Source organism: Protopterus annectens, chromosome 5.part0 (genome assembly GCF_019279795.1).
Source record: "Protopterus annectens isolate FY-2018-M chromosome 5.part0, PAN1.0, whole genome shotgun sequence".
NCBI classification, from domain to species: domain Eukaryota; kingdom Metazoa; phylum Chordata; order Ceratodontiformes; family Protopteridae; genus Protopterus; species Protopterus annectens.
The window spans coordinates 36,062,437-36,084,762 of record NC_056735.1 but is presented as its reverse complement, the minus strand read 5'-3'; the positions used below and the strand labels follow the sequence as shown (position 1 = coordinate 36,084,762).

General features: G+C 43.8%; 1 protein-coding gene across 2 annotated transcripts in view; it reads left to right on the top strand.

Annotated features, from left to right (window-relative positions):
* CHD1L (chromodomain helicase DNA binding protein 1 like) overlaps positions 1-22,326 on the top strand; it is a 1,563,352-nt gene that overhangs the window by 694,772 nt on the left and 846,254 nt on the right. For both annotated transcript variants that reach the window (XM_044072085.1, XM_044072086.1), the window contains exon 13: positions 19,710-19,824. In XM_044072085.1, the coding sequence (XP_043928020.1) occupies positions 19,710-19,824 (115 nt within the window). The remainder of the gene's footprint in view (positions 1-19,709; positions 19,825-22,326) is intronic.

The window sequence follows — 22,326 nt, the reverse complement described above, 5'->3', positions numbered from 1 at the left end:
TCAACTACTACAGCACTGACATCTTCAGCGCAGACCTTTTCCACACCGTTTTCTTCTATGCAGATTTCCTTGGCTCTGAGTTCTGCACCTATTGAATTGGCAAAGACCAAATATTCCCCTTCACTGGATCCTTTTGCTAGCAGTCAGTATAGTCCTTTCCTAGAAAGGCCAGAATCGCCATCAGCCTTCTCCATGAGGCCAACAAAGAGTCTTTCTGAACAGGATGTGTTGCGGCTTGTTGATCAGTTGCTTGTGGCCAGAGGTCGCTCTCAACTGTCGAAGTCCACATTCCCTCATTCAGGTGAGCATATATTGCCTCAAACCTCAACGTTTATTCCTCCTTCGAATTCCACTCAAGTCTTGAAGCCTATTACTCCGACAGCAGCTTCCCTCCCTCCGACTCCAATAGTGGATCTCACTTTGGAACCAGAGTCATTCTTGTGGCCTTCGGTGCACTGGGCATCAGGCTGTTCTCAGGCCAGTGGCTGTGCCATTGGGGAGGGCATTCCTGGCTCCATGCTGATTTTTTCTATGGCACCTTCCAGGAATCCTTTCTTTCTTACAGTTCACGGTCCTCTTGAGACTCCTGGTCTGGGGGGTGGGCTCATCAGGGTGGGGTGTGACCCCTGTTCTGAGGTTGTCATGCTCGGTTCCGGGCTCCCATCCCTCCTTTGGTGGGTCAGCCTTCCAGGCCATGTAGAGGGTGCTTGCCCCCACTAGCAAAGCTCATATGTAGGAGTCCTCTCCCCACTCTGCGCTGCAACTGCCACAAGCTTCAACTACTGGACACCGAGCACAAGAGCCTCAGGTCTCTACTCCTCAGGAGACCCCATCTTTGCAATCTTCCCCAGAACCTCCCACTGAGGAAGCACCCCGCAAAACAACATGTAAGAGGAAGCACATGGACTCCACTGAGGAGTCATTGACTGAAGATGCGGATTTTGATGACTGGGAAGGGTCCCCACGGTCACCCTCTGAGGTGTCCTTTGGTGACATCCTCGAGATCCTTAGAGGGATGACGGCAAGCCCTCTAATCCTTCCTTTGAAGAATCTGTATTCCTGCAGGCTTTTCCTGCCCGGCCCCCTACCTTCCTGGGTCACCCCGCCTGCCGATGAGCTCGTCCAGCTCATCCGGCAGTGTGCATGGAAGGCTCCTGATACCATGGAAGCGATACCTAAGAGGCCAGATAAAATATTATTGCCCCCAGCTGTGCACCCACATTGGTCACGAGGTCTTCCAGTAGATGCTATGGTGGTGGCAGCTGCTACTAAGAAGGATCGGGCAGAGGAGAGCCAAACTGTCCATCTACCCAACAAGGAGTCCCGGACGACTGACAGATTAGGGAAGCTTGTGTTTGCTTCATCGACCTTCGCTGTAAGGTCTTTGAATTATTTGGCACATTTTACCAGGCTTCAGCGAGAGCTTATCAACCAGTTCTCTGAAACCTTGGGCAGGAGCTGTCTCTGATGAAGTCCGTGATAATGTAGCTTCTCATATAGCCACCGTAGAGTCCATTTCCAACTATTTAATGCATCTTATTTCTCACGCAACAGAGGGGGGGGGGCTAGAGTGGCAGGCGCAGGTATAGTTGCCAGACGACATGCTTGGATGCGCCTTTGTGACTTTGCAGACTACTTTAAGGCTTCCTTCATGATTGCCCCTATAGAGGCCACTTCTTTGTTTGGCCCTAAAGGCAAGGATATGCTGGCATGGTGTGGACAAGATGGCAAGACCTTGTCTGCACTCCTCAACGATTCTACTCCAGAAATCAGAGGAGTGGAAAGATCTGGCCAAGAAATCACAGGGTTCTTTCCAGGATGCACATGCCGAGTTCTCCCCTAGAGGCAGAGGGGGAAACTCCTATGGAAGATGCCCCTTTCAGGGGAGAGGAGGTCTGTGAAACCAGGGTTCCAGAGATTCTTTCTCTGGCCAACCCTATCAGTGCTCCTGAAGCGTTGCCCGACTGCTCATTTCTGGAAGCAGTCGGGGGTCATTTCTCTTTGTACCCTGCTGCCTGGCAAAAGATAACCGACTCTTGGGTACAAAGGATTATATCCAGAGGCTATCACATCCCCTTCCATCTTTGCCCAGTCTCATCAAGAGTATTACCTAACATTCCACCCAGTCAAAGGGAAACAGCAGCACACGAAATCCAAAAGCTGCTACAAAAAAAGAGTCATCCAGACGGTCCCCCCAGACCAGATAGGATCCGGATTTTACTCAAGGTTCTTTTTAGTGCCAAAAAAGACAGGGGACTGGAGACCAATTCTGGATCACAGTACACTAAACAAATTTGTAAAAACAAAGAAATTCCGGATGGTTACGGTTCAGTCTATCCTTCCTCTTCTGGAAGAAGATGATTGGATATGCTCTGTAGATCTTCAAGATGCGTATTACCACTTAAAAATGGACAAACAGTCAAGACAATACCTCTCACTTCCATATAGGAGCCAGTCACTACCAGTTTCGAGCCCTGCCCTTTGGTCTCTCTACAGCCTCCAGAGTGTTCACAAAATGCATGGCAGTGGTTATCGCTCACTTGCCGACTTCAAGGATTCCAGGCTTTTCCATATCTAGATGACTGGCTCCTCACCGCCCTCACCAGATGTCTACTGGAAGAAGCCCTGCAGTATACTCTCTTAACAGCTCAAAGCCTGGGAATCACTATCAACTGGGAGAAATCCAACACAACCCCAACTCAGTCTTTGGAATTTATAGAGGTACTGTTGGCCACAAGAAATTGCACAGCATCCCTTCCAGAACACAGACTTCAGAGAATAAGACAAGTTCATCTGCTGCTCTGTCACCACAAATCCCCAGCTCGATCTGTACTTCAGCTATTGGGATCAATGGCAGCTTTGATTACCATTGTTCCTCTAGCCAGATTCCACATGAGACTCCTTCACTGGCTACTTCTCATTCAGTTATACCCTCTACAACATCCTTTGTCTTTTCAGATAAGTAACTCAGAGATTTACTCTGGTGGATGTCTCGAAATCCTCAACAATGGTATCGCCCTTTCAACCCCCATCAACCGATAGCCAGAGTGACCACGGGCACCTCCCTGATTGGGGGGGGGGGGCTGTGTCAGGGAAACTCTGTCCATGGCACCTGGTTGGAGACAGAGGCCCTTTTGCATATCAATGTCCTGGAACTGAGGGCGGTGTAACTAGCATTGCAAACATTTCACTCCATCTTTCCATCAGGGACTATTGCGATCCAGTCAGACAACATGTCAGTGGTTTGGTACATCAACAAACAAGGGGGCACCAGTTCTTACCCATTATACTGAGAGGCCTTGAGAATATGGCAATGGGCGATAGCTAACAACTGCTTTCTGATTGCAGTGCACATTCCCAGGAGGTCCAATGTGATAGCGGACAAATTGAGCAGGTGCATTCTACAGCCTCACGAGTGGTCCCTCAATCCTTTGATAGCGGCAACAATCTTCAACCGCTGGGGCCAGCCTTGCTGCAACCTGTTTGCCTCCCCCAACCAACTACAAGTGCAGCAACTACTTTGCCCTGAACCCCCTCGGGGACAGTCACCAAGGGAAGCTCTAGTCCACACTTGGCCCTCGGGTCTTCTTTATGCCTATCCTCCTCTCCCCGTCATCTCCCAATTTCTAAAGAAAGCATGACAGTTGAAGAGCAAAGTGATCCTCATTGCTCCATATTGGCCTTGACAAGTCTGGTTTCCCTTTCTCTGGCCTCACCTGCTAGATCAACCATGGATCCTCAATCCATCCCCAACGTTGATCTCCCATCTGCAGGGTCTGATTCTCCCCAATCTTACAACCCTGAAACTGACAGTTTGGTTTCTCCACTTCCTGTGATTGCCAGGCATGAAAACCTTTCATCCCCTGTGCGCAATATTCTTCTTGCATCTCATAAATCATCCACCAGACTAATCTGTCTTAACAAATGGAAGAGGTTCTCTTTATAGGCAGCAAATAATCAAATAGACTACTTGTCAGCCCCGGTCTTGGTGGTATTGGATTACTTATCACATCTTTTCCACTCTGGGGTGTCTGCCTCTACTATCTGTGTACATTTAGCTGCCATCTCAAATTTTCATATTGTTTTTTAAGATTCTTCACTTATGTCAGACAATGAGTCTGTAAGACTTTCTTGAAAGGGGTTATCCACCTAAAACCTCCCTTTAGAGAACACGTACAATCTTGGGATTTGTCTTTGGTTCTGCAAGCTCTAACAGCTCCACCCTTTGAACCTGCTTCTTCTTGTGATATAAAATCTCTCTCTTGGAAAACATTGTTTCTGATTGCAATCACATTGGCCAGGCAATTGTCAGAACTTCAGGCCTTATGCATCAAACCTCCCTATCTTATCTTCCATGAGGAATAGGGTATCACTGAGAACCATTTCTACCTTTTTACCAAAAGTGGTGTCAAAGCGATCTATCAACCAGGCTATTGACCTTAGTTGTTCTTTCCTAACCATTCTAACAAGGGAGAGTATTGCCTGCACTCCTTGGATGTTCATAGGCAAATACAATTTTATCTGGACAGAACAAAATCTAACCGTAAATCAGACCAACTGTTTCTGGCTTTTTCTGGACCTAGGCAATATCCTGTATCAAAAGTTACATTGGCTTCATGGTTGAGAAATTGTATCACCTTTATCTACAACAAAAATAATCTCACCTTGCCTCACAGAGTCAAAGCAAATTCTACAAGGTCTATGGCAACTTCAGCAGCTTTCCATGCTAAGGCTTATATTTGCTCAGCTGCAACTTGGGCCAAACCTCATACCTGTATTCTTCTGACTTTGCCTCCAGAGGTAGAGTTTCCTTTGGCTCCATGGTGCTCAGGAATGTCCTTCCATGAGGGCCATCCAGGAATACAGGTAGCTGGGGACTCTGTCCCAACAGTAAGGAATGAATGAAGATTAACAACATCAGATAAAGAAGTTATGTCTTACCATAACGTTCCATCTGTGTTGTTGATCTTCGTTCATTTATTACTTCCCACCCTCCACCCCCCTTCCAGAGGTTCTTGGTTGATCTCATCTACTCCTTTCTTGTAGGTCTGTTATGACCAGAGGTAGGCTATACTTTTATCTGTCTACTTGAAAACTCGATCTGAGGTAACAGGGAACAAAGCATTCTGTGTAGGACCTTTGCTCGAGAGTTTTTGGCTGACATGAGTTTGATATTGGCCGTCTCGGTTCCAAAGACGGAACCGATAACCCATCAGTAATGAAAGAATGAAGATCAACAACACAGATGGAATGTTATGGTAAGACATAACTTCTTTTTTTGATTTGCTGGTTGTCGAGGCTCCTAAACGTGCATGTAGTCCTCCAGTCCTAGTAACTCTACATGTTGCTTTTCTAAATGACTACATGGAACTTTACACCCAGCCCCCTGCTCCTAAAAAAGCCTCATAGCTTTTTAGAGGGTTCAGCATCTTAGATCCAGCACTAGTGTCTGTGAATCCAGAGAAGGGGTCTGATTTGGTTTTTGGTTCAGAATCTCTTCCCAGTGACAGGGAAGTCAGGATGCTTGGCTGATTTGGGAGGTAAGTGTACACAGCTTACTCTCTGGCTTTCAGCTCCATTAACTGTCAGACATGTATGACCAAGTTTTAAACCACTGTTTTTGACCTGATGAAAACTGTAGCAGTGTCCGATTTGGAAATGAGAGCGGAATTATTGGCCTTCACCAACAGTGGTAGTCAGGAGGCTAAGCACTGTTGCCATGTGTGGCTGTGATGCAGTAGATGCAGCATCCAGGGTGGCAGTTGTGCTGTGTGATGAGGAGACCTGCTTGGTTGAGGCTGCTTAATGTGCACCTCTAGATAAGGATCTACTCTTTGAGGCTCTTACTGTTGAAATATTCAGAAGGATGAGGAAATAGGGAAGATTATACAGTTGGTGAAACTGTTTTTTCATGCCACCAGGCCCAGGTATGAGTCAAGCTACCTATCAAAATCTGGCGGATTCTTTGTTGGCAAACAGAGGATAAGCAACAAAGGGTGATAAGGGCCAGTGCAAAAACAGAGGGAAACCAGTAGGGGAAGCCTGCAAAGTGAATAGCCATGACCTCATGGAGCTTCTCCGTACCCTGATCACCATCTCACCCATCCACAGGATAGCAGGAAGAGTAGCCCAGTTTAAAAAGAGTTGCAAATGCACCACAAGAGACAAGTGGCTATTCCAATAATCTCTCAAGTTAGAAACTTAATTTCTTAAGAAAACCAAATATGTTAATTATTCTCCTTGTAATAAGAGTCCCACTGCCTCTGGTTCCCTAAATTCTACAAGAACTCGAACAGCTAGGTCTAGTATTACCAACACTAAGCAGAACCAAACCAGATGTGGTCTTCATGTTTTATCCTAGTAGATAAAGGGTGAATCTTGGATACCCATCCTGGACCTATCACGGCTGAACAGCTTACTCAGAGTGCCAAAACTGGAAATATTGACCTTATCAATCCCATTCCCTCAGTGTCTGACAGATACCTTAGACCCGAAGAATATCCACCATCATATACTAGTTTGCAAGGAACACAGATACTTTCTGATATTCAGTGCAGAGAAGCTCCACCATCGTTTGCTTCACTGGCCTTTGGATTGCCTGCTAAACACAGGGTATTTACAAAGTGCCTAGCACAAGTCTTTGCATGTAACAAAACCAACAGCATTCACATTCTTCCCTACTTGAACTCATCCAAGCAATCTGTGGTTCGACATGGTTTTTTTTCAGAACCTGGGATTCTCACTCAGCATATCCAAGTCAAGTCTCACACATTACAAAAGAATGGTGTTCTGTGTGACCTTATTGTACTCCTGCAGTCTGATGGACAAATGAAATCCCTTTCATAGCACCTTCAGGCCGTAAGACAAAAGGCTATGGTCATGGACAGAGAGCTGTTCAGTAAGGGTTCATGACCTCCTCTATTCTTATGGTCCCCTTGGCAAGGATATACATTACAAATCTCCAGTGATACCTTCACTCATCCTTGCTGATTGTGAGGCTTCTGCTACCTTACAACATGCAGGAGCTAGAATGGTATTTCAGCCAGGTTAGACTGAGCATAGGGATATCCTTCAAACAGTCATCCCACACTTATTCCTGAACCAAATATGCATTAGTCCTGGTATGGGGATCCCACACAGGAGACCTCCAGATGCAGGGCATTTGGAACACAGCTCAAAGAAGTAACTGCCAGTTCCTGTACTGTCCTGCTGTTGGAGCTACACTGAATCTTGGCTCCATGGTAAAAGAGCTGACTGTTTAGCATCTCTTTTTATAGAGGGAAAGCAACAGATAGAATGTTTCATTTGTTCTATTTGTAAGTGGGGGCTTCTGGTCCCCTTAACCCCCACAAAACTACCTTTTTTGATAAGAGAAGGGTGGGAGGTTAGGAGACACTTACAAATGGAATTAACAAAAAATAAATACATACATACAAGCAATCTGTCAGAATATTACGGTGACAGTGACTGTCACTGTATTGCCATAACATTCTAAGAGCTAAGCAAATGCATTGGAGTAGTCTAGCCTTTTTCATGGAAGTTTTGTTTAGCCAAATGTAAGAAGTGTTCTGTCTAGTGTCACAACAAGAATCAGGACAGCTGACACCCCCCCACCACCACCACCACTGTATCATTGTCCTTAATCCTTCAGTACTTAAGTGAGCTGTTAGAATTGAGACTAGTTTATGCATCTGTGAAGGTACATGTCTCAGCCATTTCAGCTACCTTTTCCATAACTGCAGTCTGTTTATAGGTTCACAGAAGGTTACTAGGCAAACAGCCCTAGAGCCCTTACAAGCCTAACCATATTTATCCCAAGTTGCCCCAACAGTGGTTAGGCGAGTGAAGTTCGCAGAGGTAAGGGTCAATAGTAGTTGATACTGACTTCCTTTTTCCAGGAGGGACATGGGTGCCACCCCAGGAGTGAATTTACAGTCACCCATCCATTGATCTAGGGTGCGTTTGAAGAGAGTCAGGGAAGGTCCTCTGTTTCACGTGAATTGGAAGCTTGGTCAGGGAGGGCCTCTGTTTCACGTGAATTGGAAGCTTGTTCCAGAGAAGTGGCAGTCTCTGGGAGATGCAGCTATCTCTCCAGCATGACCTGCTCATGGCAGAGGCTGGGTTAAGATCCCTAGAGCGAGTGAACCTTGTGCGGTTTGATTTACAGATGTGTAGTATTTCCAACAGGGCTGAGTCAGACTATCCTGTAAGCCAGGTATAGGTTACTCCTCAGCAACCTGTAGGAGACAGAATACAGTGACAGAGCTTTCAGTATTTCTGTGTAAGACTTGTTTTGTGTACCCAATAATTTCTTGGTGAGAAACCTCTGTAGTCTTTCCAGTTGTTGCAGGTGTCTGGTGAGGTACATGCAAAAGGGAGCATTGTACTCGATTATTGGTGTGATGAGGGCCAAATGTAATGGAATTGTAACATCCTTAGATCTAGATTTGATGACTTTACTTATGTGACACACACAAGGATTTTCTTACTCCTGTGGATACGTGGTGGTCAAAGTTCAGATTGCTATCAAGCTGAGTACCCAGATCACATATCACTGGGTCTACACTTAGAGGAGTGCTATCTATAATGTAATTAGCAGAGATGTCAGCTTTCCATGGAATAATGATACATTTTTTTGAATTTAGCTTTACTCTGTGGCATTAGCACCAATCATTTGTTCATAGGTTGGTACTAGGCTATCAGCCCTAGGGCCTATACAAGCCTAGCCATAACAATTCCCTGGATATTTCTTCCCACATTATTTACTTTCCTGGACCCCTGTCTAGCAGGGCGACTGACATGATCCCTGGGGTGAATTGTATGCCTTAACCTTGTCTGCAGTATATTAACATTGTTGGGGGACTCGGTGATTGCTCCCAATTTGCAATAATCAATGAACTTGGTCAGCCACAGGACATCCAGGTTTGCCTAGACTTCTGAGAAATAAATTCTGAACAATAAGGGGCCCTGCACAGAACTCTGTGGTATGCCACTGGTGACTGGTCTTTTGCTAGAGGTGAAGTCAGCCACTTTGACAGTATGTGTCCTGTTCGTGAGACAGTTGGCTACCCATCTGGTAATGTCAGGGTTAATTCTCAATTGGGAGAGTTTCTCTATAATACCGAGTGGGGATTGTGTCAAATGCCTTGGCTAGATCAGGGTAGGCTGTATGCACTGTCTTTCCCCTCATTCAGGGCCTTTGTGACTTTCTTGAAGAAGTCAACCATGTTTAACAGGCATGATATACCTTTAACAAATCCAAACTGGGTTGGGTCTAGAGTTTGGAGATTGCCTATGCCCTTGTTAATAAGGTCCATAATGATTCTTTCCATAGCCTTGCAGATGTGACTAGTCAAGCTTATGGGCCTGTAATTCCCAAGGGCAGTTGATGGTCCCCCTTTGTGCATAGGGATTACTGTTGCTGTCCTCCCTTCCATCAGAGCATAGTTCACAAGCTGTAGTTAAACAGAGATCCAAGTGAGTCTTCTGGTTCATGTTTTAAGTTGTTTAAAAGGCAACTTGTCTGGTCCCATTGATGCCGTGTTTTTGGCCTTGGAGAGCGCAGAGATGACCTGCTGTCCTAAGATAATAGGCTGAGGAATGATGGCAGGTATACTTTGGGGGGATGATTGGAGGAGTCATGGGGGGTGAAGTTTGCTCCAAATCTGTCAGCTAGTAGGTTGGCTATTACCTCCAGTTGAGGATGGGTGGTGCTGTCCACAACCAGTTCAGTTCAGTGCATAGGTGGGTATTCCCTTTTAGATTTTGGATGTGGTTAAAGAATGTCTTGTGATTATCCTTAGCTAGGGAAGCTATTTTTGCTTTGTAATTAGCTTTGGAGGACATGAGAAGAACTCCAATTTGTTTGTTTAAACTAGCAGGGGATTTTTTCATCTGCTGAGCCAATTCCCTCCTGTTCTTGGACATTAGTTTCTTTCTCTTGTATAGCCTATTTATACTAGGGGTCCACCAGGGTGGCTTGTTTTTTCAGCAAGATCTTGCTTTAATCCCATCCGGTACAGCCGATTCTATACACTGCTTAATTGGCTATACAGGGCATTGGTATACACCTCTGCGTAGGAGTCCATTAAACTCATGGTATTTTTAGTGAGTTCACTATAGTACATTAAAGTAAAATAGTAGGCCTGAAAATATAGTCAGACTTGTGTTTTCATGTATGCATTCAGTTTCAGGGAAAGACTGTTCAGTAAAAAGGAAAAGCTGATCTTTCTGGCTAAGCATGAGCTGTGCAGAAATAACAGTTTCAAGGGAACCTATAGAATGCTCCTTTCTCAAGGGAAAGATATGTGTACCTGCACACAGATGAAGAATAGACTGTGAGGCACTTGCAAGACAAGGCTTATAAACCAAGGCTAAAGAGGCATGTAAAACATTACAGGGTTTTGGTTTTATTATGAAATACTTCAGACAGTCATTTGAGTTGGTTAAGTTAGCTTTTGGACTGATATGTAAAAGGTCTTTGTAGTGCAGAGACTCGAGTTTGGGTACAGAAGTCAGGTCAAATATCCATACTCTTCAAGAGGAGAAGATTGTTTCAGTTGATATTATTCAGAAAAATCAAAATATATGTGCAGAAACTTTGGATATATTTATCAGCAGTGTTACTGTTATCCAGCTTTCCAGAATTTCTACAGACTGTTATTGTTTATCAGCACTGATGTTCTTCGTGTTTCACTGTTGCAGTCATCACATTAGGTTATCTGCTTGCAGTAGCCCTCAGTTGGCCTGATTAACAAAGTCTTGGGTCCTGTGTCGGTTGCTGTCTCTTCTTCCGTGACGTCAGTTCGTCAGGGGTATAAAACATGCAGCCAATGCCATTACATCAGTCTTTCTTGCCGTGTGGTGCCTGAAACATACGCAGTTCGCAAGTGCCGGTTGGCCGACTCCTGAAATTTTCATTTTCAAGTTTCAGAACCGAAGTCTTCAACTAAAAGCTAAGTATCCCATTGGGGAAACTTTTTCTTGCTCTAAACCGATGTCAGTAAAAGTAAATAATTGCATTTCTTGTCTAAAGCAAATACCTCATAAAGATTTTCATTTGTACTGTATTCCTTGTCTAGGCCCTGACCATGATGTACCTCGCTGTCGGTTTTGTGGCTTATTTAAACCACAAACTGTTCGTCTTTGGCATATTTTCACTTTTAAATATTTAGGTATTATCTTGATATGTCTTCAGTAAACCATCCGACTATCGACATTCCAAAAAAACACCAAGATAAAGACAGAGACAGGCTGCCTAGGTCCAGAACTGCCGACGATGCTTTTCCTAAGCCAGTCCGCCAGTACTCAGTGAAGCGCTTTCACAGCCCCTGATACCCGCTACTTCAGATTCGCAGGTCTCTACTGAGACCCATTCGGAGTCCGGTATGCCACGAGATGCTTCAGCTGTGGAACCTGCGGATGTCTCTACCTTGGATGGGTCTGGAGCCTCTGTGCAGGCACTGGCTTCTGAGGATGAATTCAGGCCTACTGACTTGCATATTAAACCGACGCCATCTTCTTCAAGGCCTAAAACTTGAACCATGCCCAGAAAACTGACGCCCAGACCACATGGTCAGGCCTCTATGCCTAAAAAACAAATGATAAGAATGGCTGAAGATCTTATTACTTTAATCAGGGAAAGCCAGTCTTTCCCCTTTAAGAGACCTAGGACTGAGTTTGCTTATGATACTTCTGACCAGGATTCTGAAATTTCTGTTTCCTCTGATGACCAGAATTTACCCTTATCTACCTATGAGGATTCTGATGCCGAGGACTCTATTCCCGCCATCTGCCCCCCCCCCCCCCCCAAGAGGATTTATCTTTTGGTGAAACCTTGCATACTCTCAGGGAGAATTTTCGTTGGGGAAGTCAGGATTTCTCTGATTTTAGAAAGAGGCTTCGGGATTTCTTACTCCTGCCCCAGCACAGGCCTTTAGCAATACCTCCTGTACTAGACATCGTTGACGATGCCTTTTCTGAATCTAGCTTGGCCCCTGATTCTTTACCTCCTGCTCCCAGAAAACCTGATAGATATTATAGGGTTCCTGACTCTCACAAGTTCCTTTTCAAAAATCCTACTGCGGATCCTGAAACCGTTTCACAGGGACCCAAGGGCATTAAAGCTACTGCTGCCAAAAATCCTACCCCCTTTGATAGAGACTCCAGGGCGCTGGATAGATGTGGTAAGAAGGTATACACTTCTGCAACTTTGTCCATTAGGGCCTTGAATTGCCAGTTTCCTATGTTAAAGTATCAGCAGCATATTATTGGATTGCTTAAACAGAAAATGATGGTGATTCCTGACTGTGCTGAAAATAAGGATTTACAGGATTTAATGCATTCTGCTGAACAAGTTGGTAAACATACTTTGCAATGTGGTTTTGATTCACTAGAGGCATCTTGCAGGGCTGCTGTAACTTTGTCTGTACTTAGAAGGCATGCTTGGCTTAAGAAGTAGTCCTTGCCAGATCATGTTAAAGCAAAATTACTGGATGCTTCCTTAAATCGGGACCGCCTGTTTGGCAACAAGGCAGAAGTCATCCTTAAAAAGATGGAGGAAAAAGCCAAATCTATGCAAACTGGTAAAGATTTTTTACAAGTACAATCGCCGAGATTTAGTTGACATTGGCCTTCTAAGAATTGGTCCTTTCCTGCCTCTTCCAGACCTTCTCAGTCCAAACCCAGATCCAGCAGAGCACCCAGGCTTCAGTCCCAGGGGACGCACAGGACTAAGCAGTGGGGGGGGCCTCCACTTCCAAATCTGGGAGTAATAACCCCCCCCAATGGTAAACTGTCTCACTGACTTATTTTTAAAACTTCCAAGCACTTCTCAAACTGTCTGCCCCTTTGGGGGGAAGATTGCACTTCATGCAAAGAACTGGGGACTCATTACCCAGAACAAATGGGTTTTAAATACAGTGTCCCAAGGATACAGATTTCACTTCCACACGTTACCATCTCCAAAAGCCTGGCCAGATCTACTTCCAAATCAGTGGGCAGAGGCCCACAAGCAAGTACTCTCTCTTAAGCATAGGGGCTATTCATTTGGTACCAGAAGAGGAAAAGGGACAAGGCTTCTACTCGAGACTTTTCCTAGTACCCAGAAAAGACAATTCATGGCGTCCTATCCTGGACCTGTCTAAACACCTTTTTGGTGATTCCAAAATTCAAGATGCTGACTCTTCACCAGTTGCTTCCTATGCTAGGCAAAGATGCATGGTTGGCAACACTAGATTTAAAGGAAACATACCTGCACATCCCAATCAGGGAATCTTGCAGAAGATACCTGTGCTTCAAAGCAGGCTACACGCACTGTCAGTTCTCTGCACTGCCCTTTGGCTTATCTGCTGCACCCAGGGTATTAACAAAATGCCTAGCTCCAGTCATTGCATTTTGCAGGCAAAGAAATATTCAGATATACCCATACCTGGACAATTGTCTAATTTAGGCAGAAAGCCAGAACATACTTTTGAAATATCTGGCCTTTGTACAAAGGGTGCTAACTTGTCTGGGGTACACCATAAACAAAAAGAAATCACACCTGGTGCCCTGTTAAATTATATTCCTGGGAGCAAGCTTGAATACAACTTCCCAGATGGCTTTCCTCACGCCAGAGAAACAAATTCATTTGACATCATACTTCAAACAAGTGGCCCAAAAACCCTGCTATCTGCAAGGCAAATACTACGACCTTTGGAGTTCATGGCCTCCTGCATTATTTTAATTCCATATGCAAGGCTGCATATGAGGAAATTACAATGGTGTCTAAAAAGCCTATGGTGTCAACATTCTCAGGATCTAGAAGCAATGATTCCTATCATACCTTGCCTACGCCTAGAATTCCTTTGGTGGGCAGAGGCCTGCCACCAAAACAAGGGACTACCATTCACACTACCCCCTGTCACCCAAACCCTAACAACAGATGCATCAGACTATGCATGGGGGGCTCAATTGGCAAGGAAGTGCATTCAGGGTAAATGGAACCCAAGTCAAATGCACCTGCATATCAATCAAAAAGAAATGTTAGCTGTACAGAATGCTCTGACAGCCTTCAAGGACCACATTTTTCCAGGGCAATTAATGGTAAAGACTGACAACACCACTGTTATGTGGTACATAAACAAGCAGGGGGGTACGCATTCTTACCCCCCTCTGCAGACTACCAATGGCATTGTGGAACACAGCCTTGAGCTACCAAGTGCATCTACAAGCTCAATTCCTGCCAGGGAAACCAAATACACTGGCAGATGAACTAAGCAAAAACCTCTTGGACCCACACGAGTGGAAATTGTAACCAAGGATTTTCAACATGTTGACAATCAAATGGGGGAGCCCAGATAAAGACCTGTTTGCCTCCTACCAGAACTATCAATTGGACAAATTCTGCACAAGGACTCCCCACAGACAAGCTTAGAAAGTGAATGCTCTGTCCTTCAGCTGGAAAAACCTATCAGTTTATGCCTTTCCTCCTCTGCCTCTGCTCTCCAAGGTACTACTAAAGATCAAGCAAGACAAACCAAGGATGATTTTGATTGCACCAGACTGGCCATGCCAACACCACCTCTTGCGCAATGTGTCACTGTTGGCCCCATGGCACCTGCCTCAGACTCCTACCCTGCTGTCTCAGCAGGAGAACCAGAGTCTGCACCCTCAGCTTCAAACACTGAACCTAGTAGCCTGGCTAATTACCTAATCTCTCCTTTACCATCCCTCAGTAAACCAGTGATGGATATCATTTTAGAGGCAAGGAGGCCTAGTATTATCTTATGCTGAAAAATGAAAAAGATTCTGTGCCTGGAACCAGTCTCAAGGAATGAGTACAGCAGTGCCCAATTTACCTCAGATTTTACAATACTTAACTGAGATGCTTCACAAGGGCCTGCCTTTTTCCTCAATAAAAATTCACGCCTCAGCCATTTCAGCTCATTGTAACACAGAACCTCTCCTCTTCTCTCATCCACTGCTCAAGCAGTTCCTTAGAGGGGCCAAGAATTTAAGACCACCCAGGAGAGCTCCAACTCCAGCCTGGGACCTTGACTTTGCATTGGAGAAACTCACCCTTCCTCCTTTCGAGCCAGCTGCTACTGCAGATTTAAAATTCCTTTCTTGGAAAACAGCTTTCATTTTAGCAATCATTCCAGCAAGAAGGGTATCTGAATTACAGGCCCTTATGGCAGTGGAGCCTTTCATCATCTTTCATGCGGACAGGGTGTCCCTCCGGACCAATCCCTCTTTCATGCCCAAGGTGGTATCCAGTGTGGCCCTTAATCAGTCCATTCATTTGCCACCCTTCTTTCCTATTCCACAGAACAAAGGGGAACGGATACTGCACTCCTTAGATGTGCACAGGTAACTTAGATTCTACTTGGACAGGACTAAACCTCAAAGGAAATCTGAACAACTGCTGGTGGCATTTACTGCAGGGACAGAGGGAAAGGCTATTTCAAAGCAAACAATTTCTAAGTGGATAGGCCATTGCATTAATTTCTGCTATAAGCACCATGGAAAACCTATCCCACAGGGGATCAGACCTCATCTAACCAGGGCTGCATCTACCTCTACAGCCTTTCTCAGAGCTGTACCTACCAGGGACATCCTAGAAGCTGCTACCTGGAGTTCTGTACATAATTTCACCAAGCATTACCATTTGCCAATTTTCTCAAAATCCACAGCTGGCTTTTCCACTGCAGTCTTGCAGGGCCTTATAGCTGGTCCTAATGCTATCTAAATTCCTCCTCCCATTCTTAGCTTTGGGAATCTACCCAAATGTGATGACTGCAACAGTGAAACACGAAGAACATAGTACAGTTGTGTACACTTACCATAAATGTATTTGTTCGAGTGTATTCACTGTTGCAGTCCTGGTTACCCTCCCTCCAGCCCACTGACTTCTTTTGGCTATACCTCTTCTCTCCTTTACTATGCTTAAAAGCTTTTTGGTGTATTTGCTTTTTTGTTGTAGGTATAACCTTGTATATTTATAGATTTAATTGCTTCCCATTAGGGGGGCACCTGACATCTGGGGCAAGCAAAACTGATGTAATGGTGTCGGCTGCATGTTTTATACCCCTGACGACCTGACGTCACAGAAGAAGAGACAGTAACCGACGCAGGCCCAAGACTGTTAATCAGGCCAACTGAGGGCTACTGCAAGCAGATGACCCTAATGTGATGACTGCAACAGTGAATACACTCGAACATCTACATTTATGGTAAGCGTACACAACTGTACTTTACTGTTATCCAGCGTTCCAGAATTTCTACAGACTGTTATTGTTTATCAGCTTTGTTACTGTTATCCAGCGTTCCTGAATTTCTACAGTTATTGTTTATCAGCACTCTTATTAGCAACAGTATTTGGATATTGTTTACATCTAATAAAGCATTTTTAACCAAACTACAGCATGTGCAGAATGCATTCTAAAAAGTACAAGAAGACTTGGCCCATAAAGGAGAGACTGGTCAGCACAAGTTTTGCTGATTAACAAATAAAGACATTCATTCCAGCCTCATTTCAGTTGTTTCCAGTTAATTCCAGTATAATACAGTCTTATCAATTTTTACAGTCTGTGTTCGAGAGGGCTTTGAAACTTATACCATCACTTAGTAGGAGGTAATTTGTCTTTGAAAAATTCTTAAGAGTTTTTGAGCTTGATGGGGTATCTGGTCTTATAATTACATTGAACGACACTGATTTATGATCCGATCTTACCAAGGAGGACGTCACATGGGTGGGGGGGTGCAGTACTTTCCCATGTTAGTGAGTACTATGTCCAGGACATTTGAGCTTTTTGTGAGTGTGCTGACTAGCTGTTCCAGAGCATTTGCTTTGACAAAATCCAAGACCCTCTGAGCCAGCATGTTCGTGGTCATGTATATTTTCCAGTCGATGGTGGGACAATCAAAACCATCCATGAGTAAGGTGTTGGGCTGTATGGCAAGTGACTCCACTAAGTCCGGGTATGTGATGTGCTTTTCTTGGTTCATGGTGGGAGACCTATAGCTAGCAATGATGTGGTAGGGTGCTTTGCATAAACTTAATTGGACATGGAGTAACTCAAGAAAGTTGTACTGTTTGACCAGTCTCTAGGTGTACTTACCCTCAATGACGATGGATACACCTCTTACTTTGGTTCTTTCATGCTCAGTTTGTGGTCTGGATGTATGGAAGGCATTGTAGGCCTGCATGACTAGTGTGTTTTCCGCACCTTTGAACCATGTCTCAGTGAGTGCACAGACATCAGCATCTTACAAAGTGAGGAGTGCTTCCAGGGAGTGCAGTTTCTTATTTAGACTCCTGACATTAAGCAGCAGTACCTTGAGTTTATCTAGAGAGGATTTTGTTATGCTGGGAGATTGGTTATTTTGACACTGCCTAAGAAAAGCACAATAGGGGTAGCTAATGCCTTTGCCAGTATCGGAAAGCCTAGAGGAGACAGATGCAGATCATCTCTAGCAAAGCAGTGTGGCCTGTCGACCATGTTTTCTTAGGCTGACAGGTATTGGATCCCTTGGACTGACACCAGAAGCTAAGCCAATTTTTAGTCAATCACTTTTTGTTTGTATTGTGGCATCATCCTTGGAGTAGGTAGAATGCTCCTTAAGACTGGGCATATACCTGTCTGTAACACAATCTGAGAACTCAGTCATGTCTCCATGTAGCCAAGTGAGGTATGTCTTAAGTCATTTACCCCAAGATGGACCATGACTGAGTTATACCAGTAATTGTGGCTGAGTGACTTAATGGATCCTGGCACATGACAGACAGCTAACCGTAGCTTGCTCCTTATCCAGCCTGGTGAGGGGAACATCCGTGTGTCTCAAAATGGAGTCACCTATGACCAGAACATTAGGTTTTGTGGTATTATGCCTTATAGGCTTATCTGTTGAGACATTGGTGTGTGTGTTAAGTGTTTTTTGTTGTCTTTTGCATTGTGTGTGCAAGTAGTTTCCATTTTGGAGGCCTCTGATGTTTTGATAAGCATATGTGTGTTTGTGTCATTTCGTTATTTAGTGTGGGATGTGTGTTTACTGACAAACTGTTTAGCATTCAGTTCTCCTTATGTGAGAGTCTTGCCACCAGTTTCATAGTGTAAGTACATCTCTCACATAAAGTATTTATTTGTTTCAGGAGTAAGTGGTTGTCAGCATACATAAGACAGTTGCTACATTGCTTTTGGATGCCCATGTCTATCAGGCTGGCCAGAGAGATGATGGGAAACAGCCCAGCCATGATAGCAGGCTCTCACTGTATGTTTTAGTACTGTTTAGTTCTTCCTTAAGGGAGTTGTACATTTGAGACTACTTAGAAGGCTGTTCTGCCATGAGGCTTGAATTATGTCTTGGAAAACCTTACCCCAGCCTCCATTCAAACCTTCTTCCTTGGTTCCCTTAAACACTTAACTTAGATAGCTGCTCTGCAACTTGCTGTCATCTCATCTTGAAGGATTTCATAATTACAGGCCATTTTGTACAGAAAATCCTTTCAAGTTTTTCACACTTCCTTTATGCCAAAAGTAGATACTGATGAGTTCTTTCCCACCAAAACTATGCACTTGCATGTTTTATTTCTTAGACCACAGAAAAGGGGGGATAGAATGCTACACTCCATAGACATTCACAGACAACCAATGCATTATCTAGTTATGGCCAAAGACATCATAACTTTGGATCAGCAGGTTTTTCTTTTGCAACCGGGAAGAAAGCAGGGTTGAAAGGTAAACCAGTCTCCAAGCAAACAATTTTAGATTGGCTTTGTCCATTGTATTACATTTTGTTATTCTTGTCATAGGAAGAAATTACAAGGATCTGTGAGAGCACACGACTTTACAGGTACATCAACCACTGTGGCCTTTCATGTGTGTGTTGGGGGGGGTGAGTTCTCATTTTATTCTGGTGGCATCTGCTTGGTCTTCGGTCTATACCTTCTGTAAGGACTACAGTCTAGCTGTTGCTTCCAAAGCAAATCCTGGGTTTGTGTTTTCCATTATGCAAGGCTTGTTGTGGAACAGATTAACCAGTTATTTCATTCCCATTGTTTTTGAGCTGAAGGAATTGTTCTAATAGTAGTTATTACTGCAACAGGTATCTGTATAAAAACATAGTGCAATTAGCTTACCATAATAGATGTTTGAGTAGATCACTGTTGGTAGTACTGGGTTTTCCTTCCATCTTCCCCTGTTCTCTTCCTTTGGTATCCCAGGGATGGGGTACCCTAGGTGCTTGTAACTACCCCTTGTCCTTCTTCCGTTTTTCGGAGCTTCAGGCCTGTTCAAGTCTGAATAGACTTGGAGAACCCTTTTTCTTTAAATTCCTGTCCAGAAAAGGTCCATAGGTGTATTGTCTTATGCTGTATAGAGCACTGACCTGGATCAAGTAGGGCAGTTAACCCACATGACTCCTGACCAGAAAAACTCTAACATGACATGGATGGATGCTGATTCTTTACAGGGTACATATGGATATTCCTAAGGAGCAGAAGTCCTCCTGATCTGGAGAGGGAAGGGTACTGAACTCTGGACATTGGACCAGACATGGAGTATTAATTACTACTGCAGCAGTGATGTACTCGAACATCTGTTTTGTAAGCTTCTTCACAACTGTTAATCACTGTGTCATCTGGTGAATCAAATTTACATTGCAAAAGTTTGTAAGTAGCCATGCCATCTTGTTCTGCACACGTGTTATTGTAAGCACTTTATTTGTAGGTGGTGTTGGAATGAACCTGACTGCTGCAGATACAGTTGTATTCTTCGACAGTGATTTCAATCCTCAGAATGATCTACAAGCAGCAGCAAGAGCCCACAGGATTGGTCAGAAAAGGTAGGCAAATTTGTTTGAGTTACTCTGAGTAATCAGCTAAGTAAACCTCTTAAATTAGGTGGCCGTATGTTGCATGGGGATAAACTCAAACTGGGACCTAAATTACTGAGACCGATCAATGACCCAGGTTCTGTCACAGCCAGAAGGAGAGGATATGATTGAGTGGCTGGTACAGGATCATCCTAGTGGGAAATGGTCCCATTTACTACAATGTTGACACCTGCTGTAGGATGAGCATGGAGCAAGCAGCATATAAACCAGGGACTTGGGATTGGCTGTGCCAGGTTGTGTTTGTGCAGTAACCGTTACCACTCATATGTTTAAAGATGCATGGAGGAATGTATAGTAGGATTTCACTTTGGTGATATCACATCAGCTGCTAGGGATTGGGGTTAAGTTATATAATAAGAATAAAAACTCTGTCAACTGCCGTGGTGATCGCTACATAGAGATAATGTCACACCCCCTCAGAGGAATGAATTGAGCATGATCATTGTGTTAGGCTAAATAGTAGACACTGTTTTAACTTCTGTGAATTCATTATGGTAAGCCTGCTGTCAGCATCATAGAGTTCAGAGACCACTTCTTCCAAGAATGGGTTAATATTTTGCATCATTGTATTGTGCCAAGAAGTAATTGATTTGCATTCTATATGCTGTTTTCGTCAGCAAAGGCCATATACGAACACTCCACACTAAACTTATTTCAGCACCTTATTCACTTTCTTAACTCATTCCTTTCAACAGCGCTCTGGAAGTTTGCACTGTAACTTCCAATGGGTGGAGCCTAAACTGTATGATAGATCAAATTATGTCCTCACATTTCAAACAAATGTTCATATCTCAGGAGCCATAGGGGTTACAAAATTAAGTGTAAATGGCAAGCTCTGTAGCAGAAACTGTTTTTGTAGTGCTAATATTCTTTAGGTTCAAAGACTTAAACTGGATTTTATAAGTCACAGTGACCTAATAACTACAGTATTAAGTTTGTAATATTTTATAAACAACTTATAATATCTCAGCAACCACTGAAGTTACACATACAGTGTCAGTAGCATTTTGTTCAAACAACTAAGAACTTTCATATGAGACTGAGCTGTTGTGTCTGTGCTACTTAGTCGCTGAGAGATTTAGAAAAACATGAAATTTATAACAATATAAATAAATGTTATATAAACAACAATTAATTTATCTTTACCTGAACTGGACAGAGGTCAAATATTACTACAGTTGTGCTTGCCATTTTGTAAGTTTTAAGATGAAATATTTTAATTTTGTATGTAGCATGGTTCTGAATTATTAATACAAATATGGGCAAACAATATTAGACACCTAGAGGCATCAATAGAATGTAACTGCAGAAACAGCTGGAGGCTTCACCTAGCTGTAATGATAAAATAATCCTTTTTCTTATTGTCCATGTGACTGTCAGATTACCAGCCAAGACTCCCCACCTTCATTACCTTTATTGTCTCTGGAAGGAGCCCAGGGCCAAGCACTGCTTTAAGCACCACTTCAGATTGGAGTGGCAGCTTGCTACCACACAGATGGACGTGGTTGAGGGCTTCTTACTCTGGGGTAGGTGGAAGGGTCCATCACACATTTCCACGTCAGTAAGAGAACTGTTAACAAGGATTAAAGCTTGGGAGGGTTGATCGCAGCCTAGCCTTTCTTGTGCTAAACAGATTTATAAAACAAAATTCTGGACCTAACAGGAGCTCAGGACACCTTTTGTTATAGTGCTTTCACAAAACACTTTTCAAAACAGATGAAGCTTTTAGTTCCAAAAAGCAAGTGTTGAGCAAAAATTAGGAAAAGAACATCTAAGTTGCATAGTAAGTGAAACAAATTTCAGTTTATAAATAAAACAGATGCTGCTAAGATAGTAATGTAACTAGTAACATACACATTTTTATATAGTAGTAATAAAATACACAGTGACACTATGAATTTACATCAGTGATGCTATCAAATTTTGTATTTCAAAATTTGCAACAAAGCATTTGCAGTATTAATGATTTTGTCCTTCAGTAGAGAGAAGCTAAGCCCACACCATTCCTCCCCTTTAGTATATAATGGGGATCTGTATAGAGTTACACCTGTAGGTACCAACCAACCCCCCCTCCCATGAGTGCAGTTCAGGTTGCTGACACTGCCCGACTCGTGTTGATCAGCTGAATCCTCAAATACAGCCAGTCCAATTCTGCAAAGTGGAGTCGTGACTTCCTAGTCAGGGGGTGACGTATTTTAGAATGATGTCTACACTATCTGGACTTCCCCCTATGACCACCAGAGTCTTTCAGACCCATTTGAGTGAGGCTTCTGGGTTGATGTTCATCGTGTTACCCTGCTGCAGTCATCACACTTGGGTTATCCTGTCGTCAGGTGGTCCCGCAGTCGGCCGGAATTCCAAAGTCTTGGTCCGGCGTTGGTTGCTGTCGCCTCTTCCCTGACGTCAGTGTGCCAGGGGTATATATAGTGCAACTGACGCCATTTTCTTAAG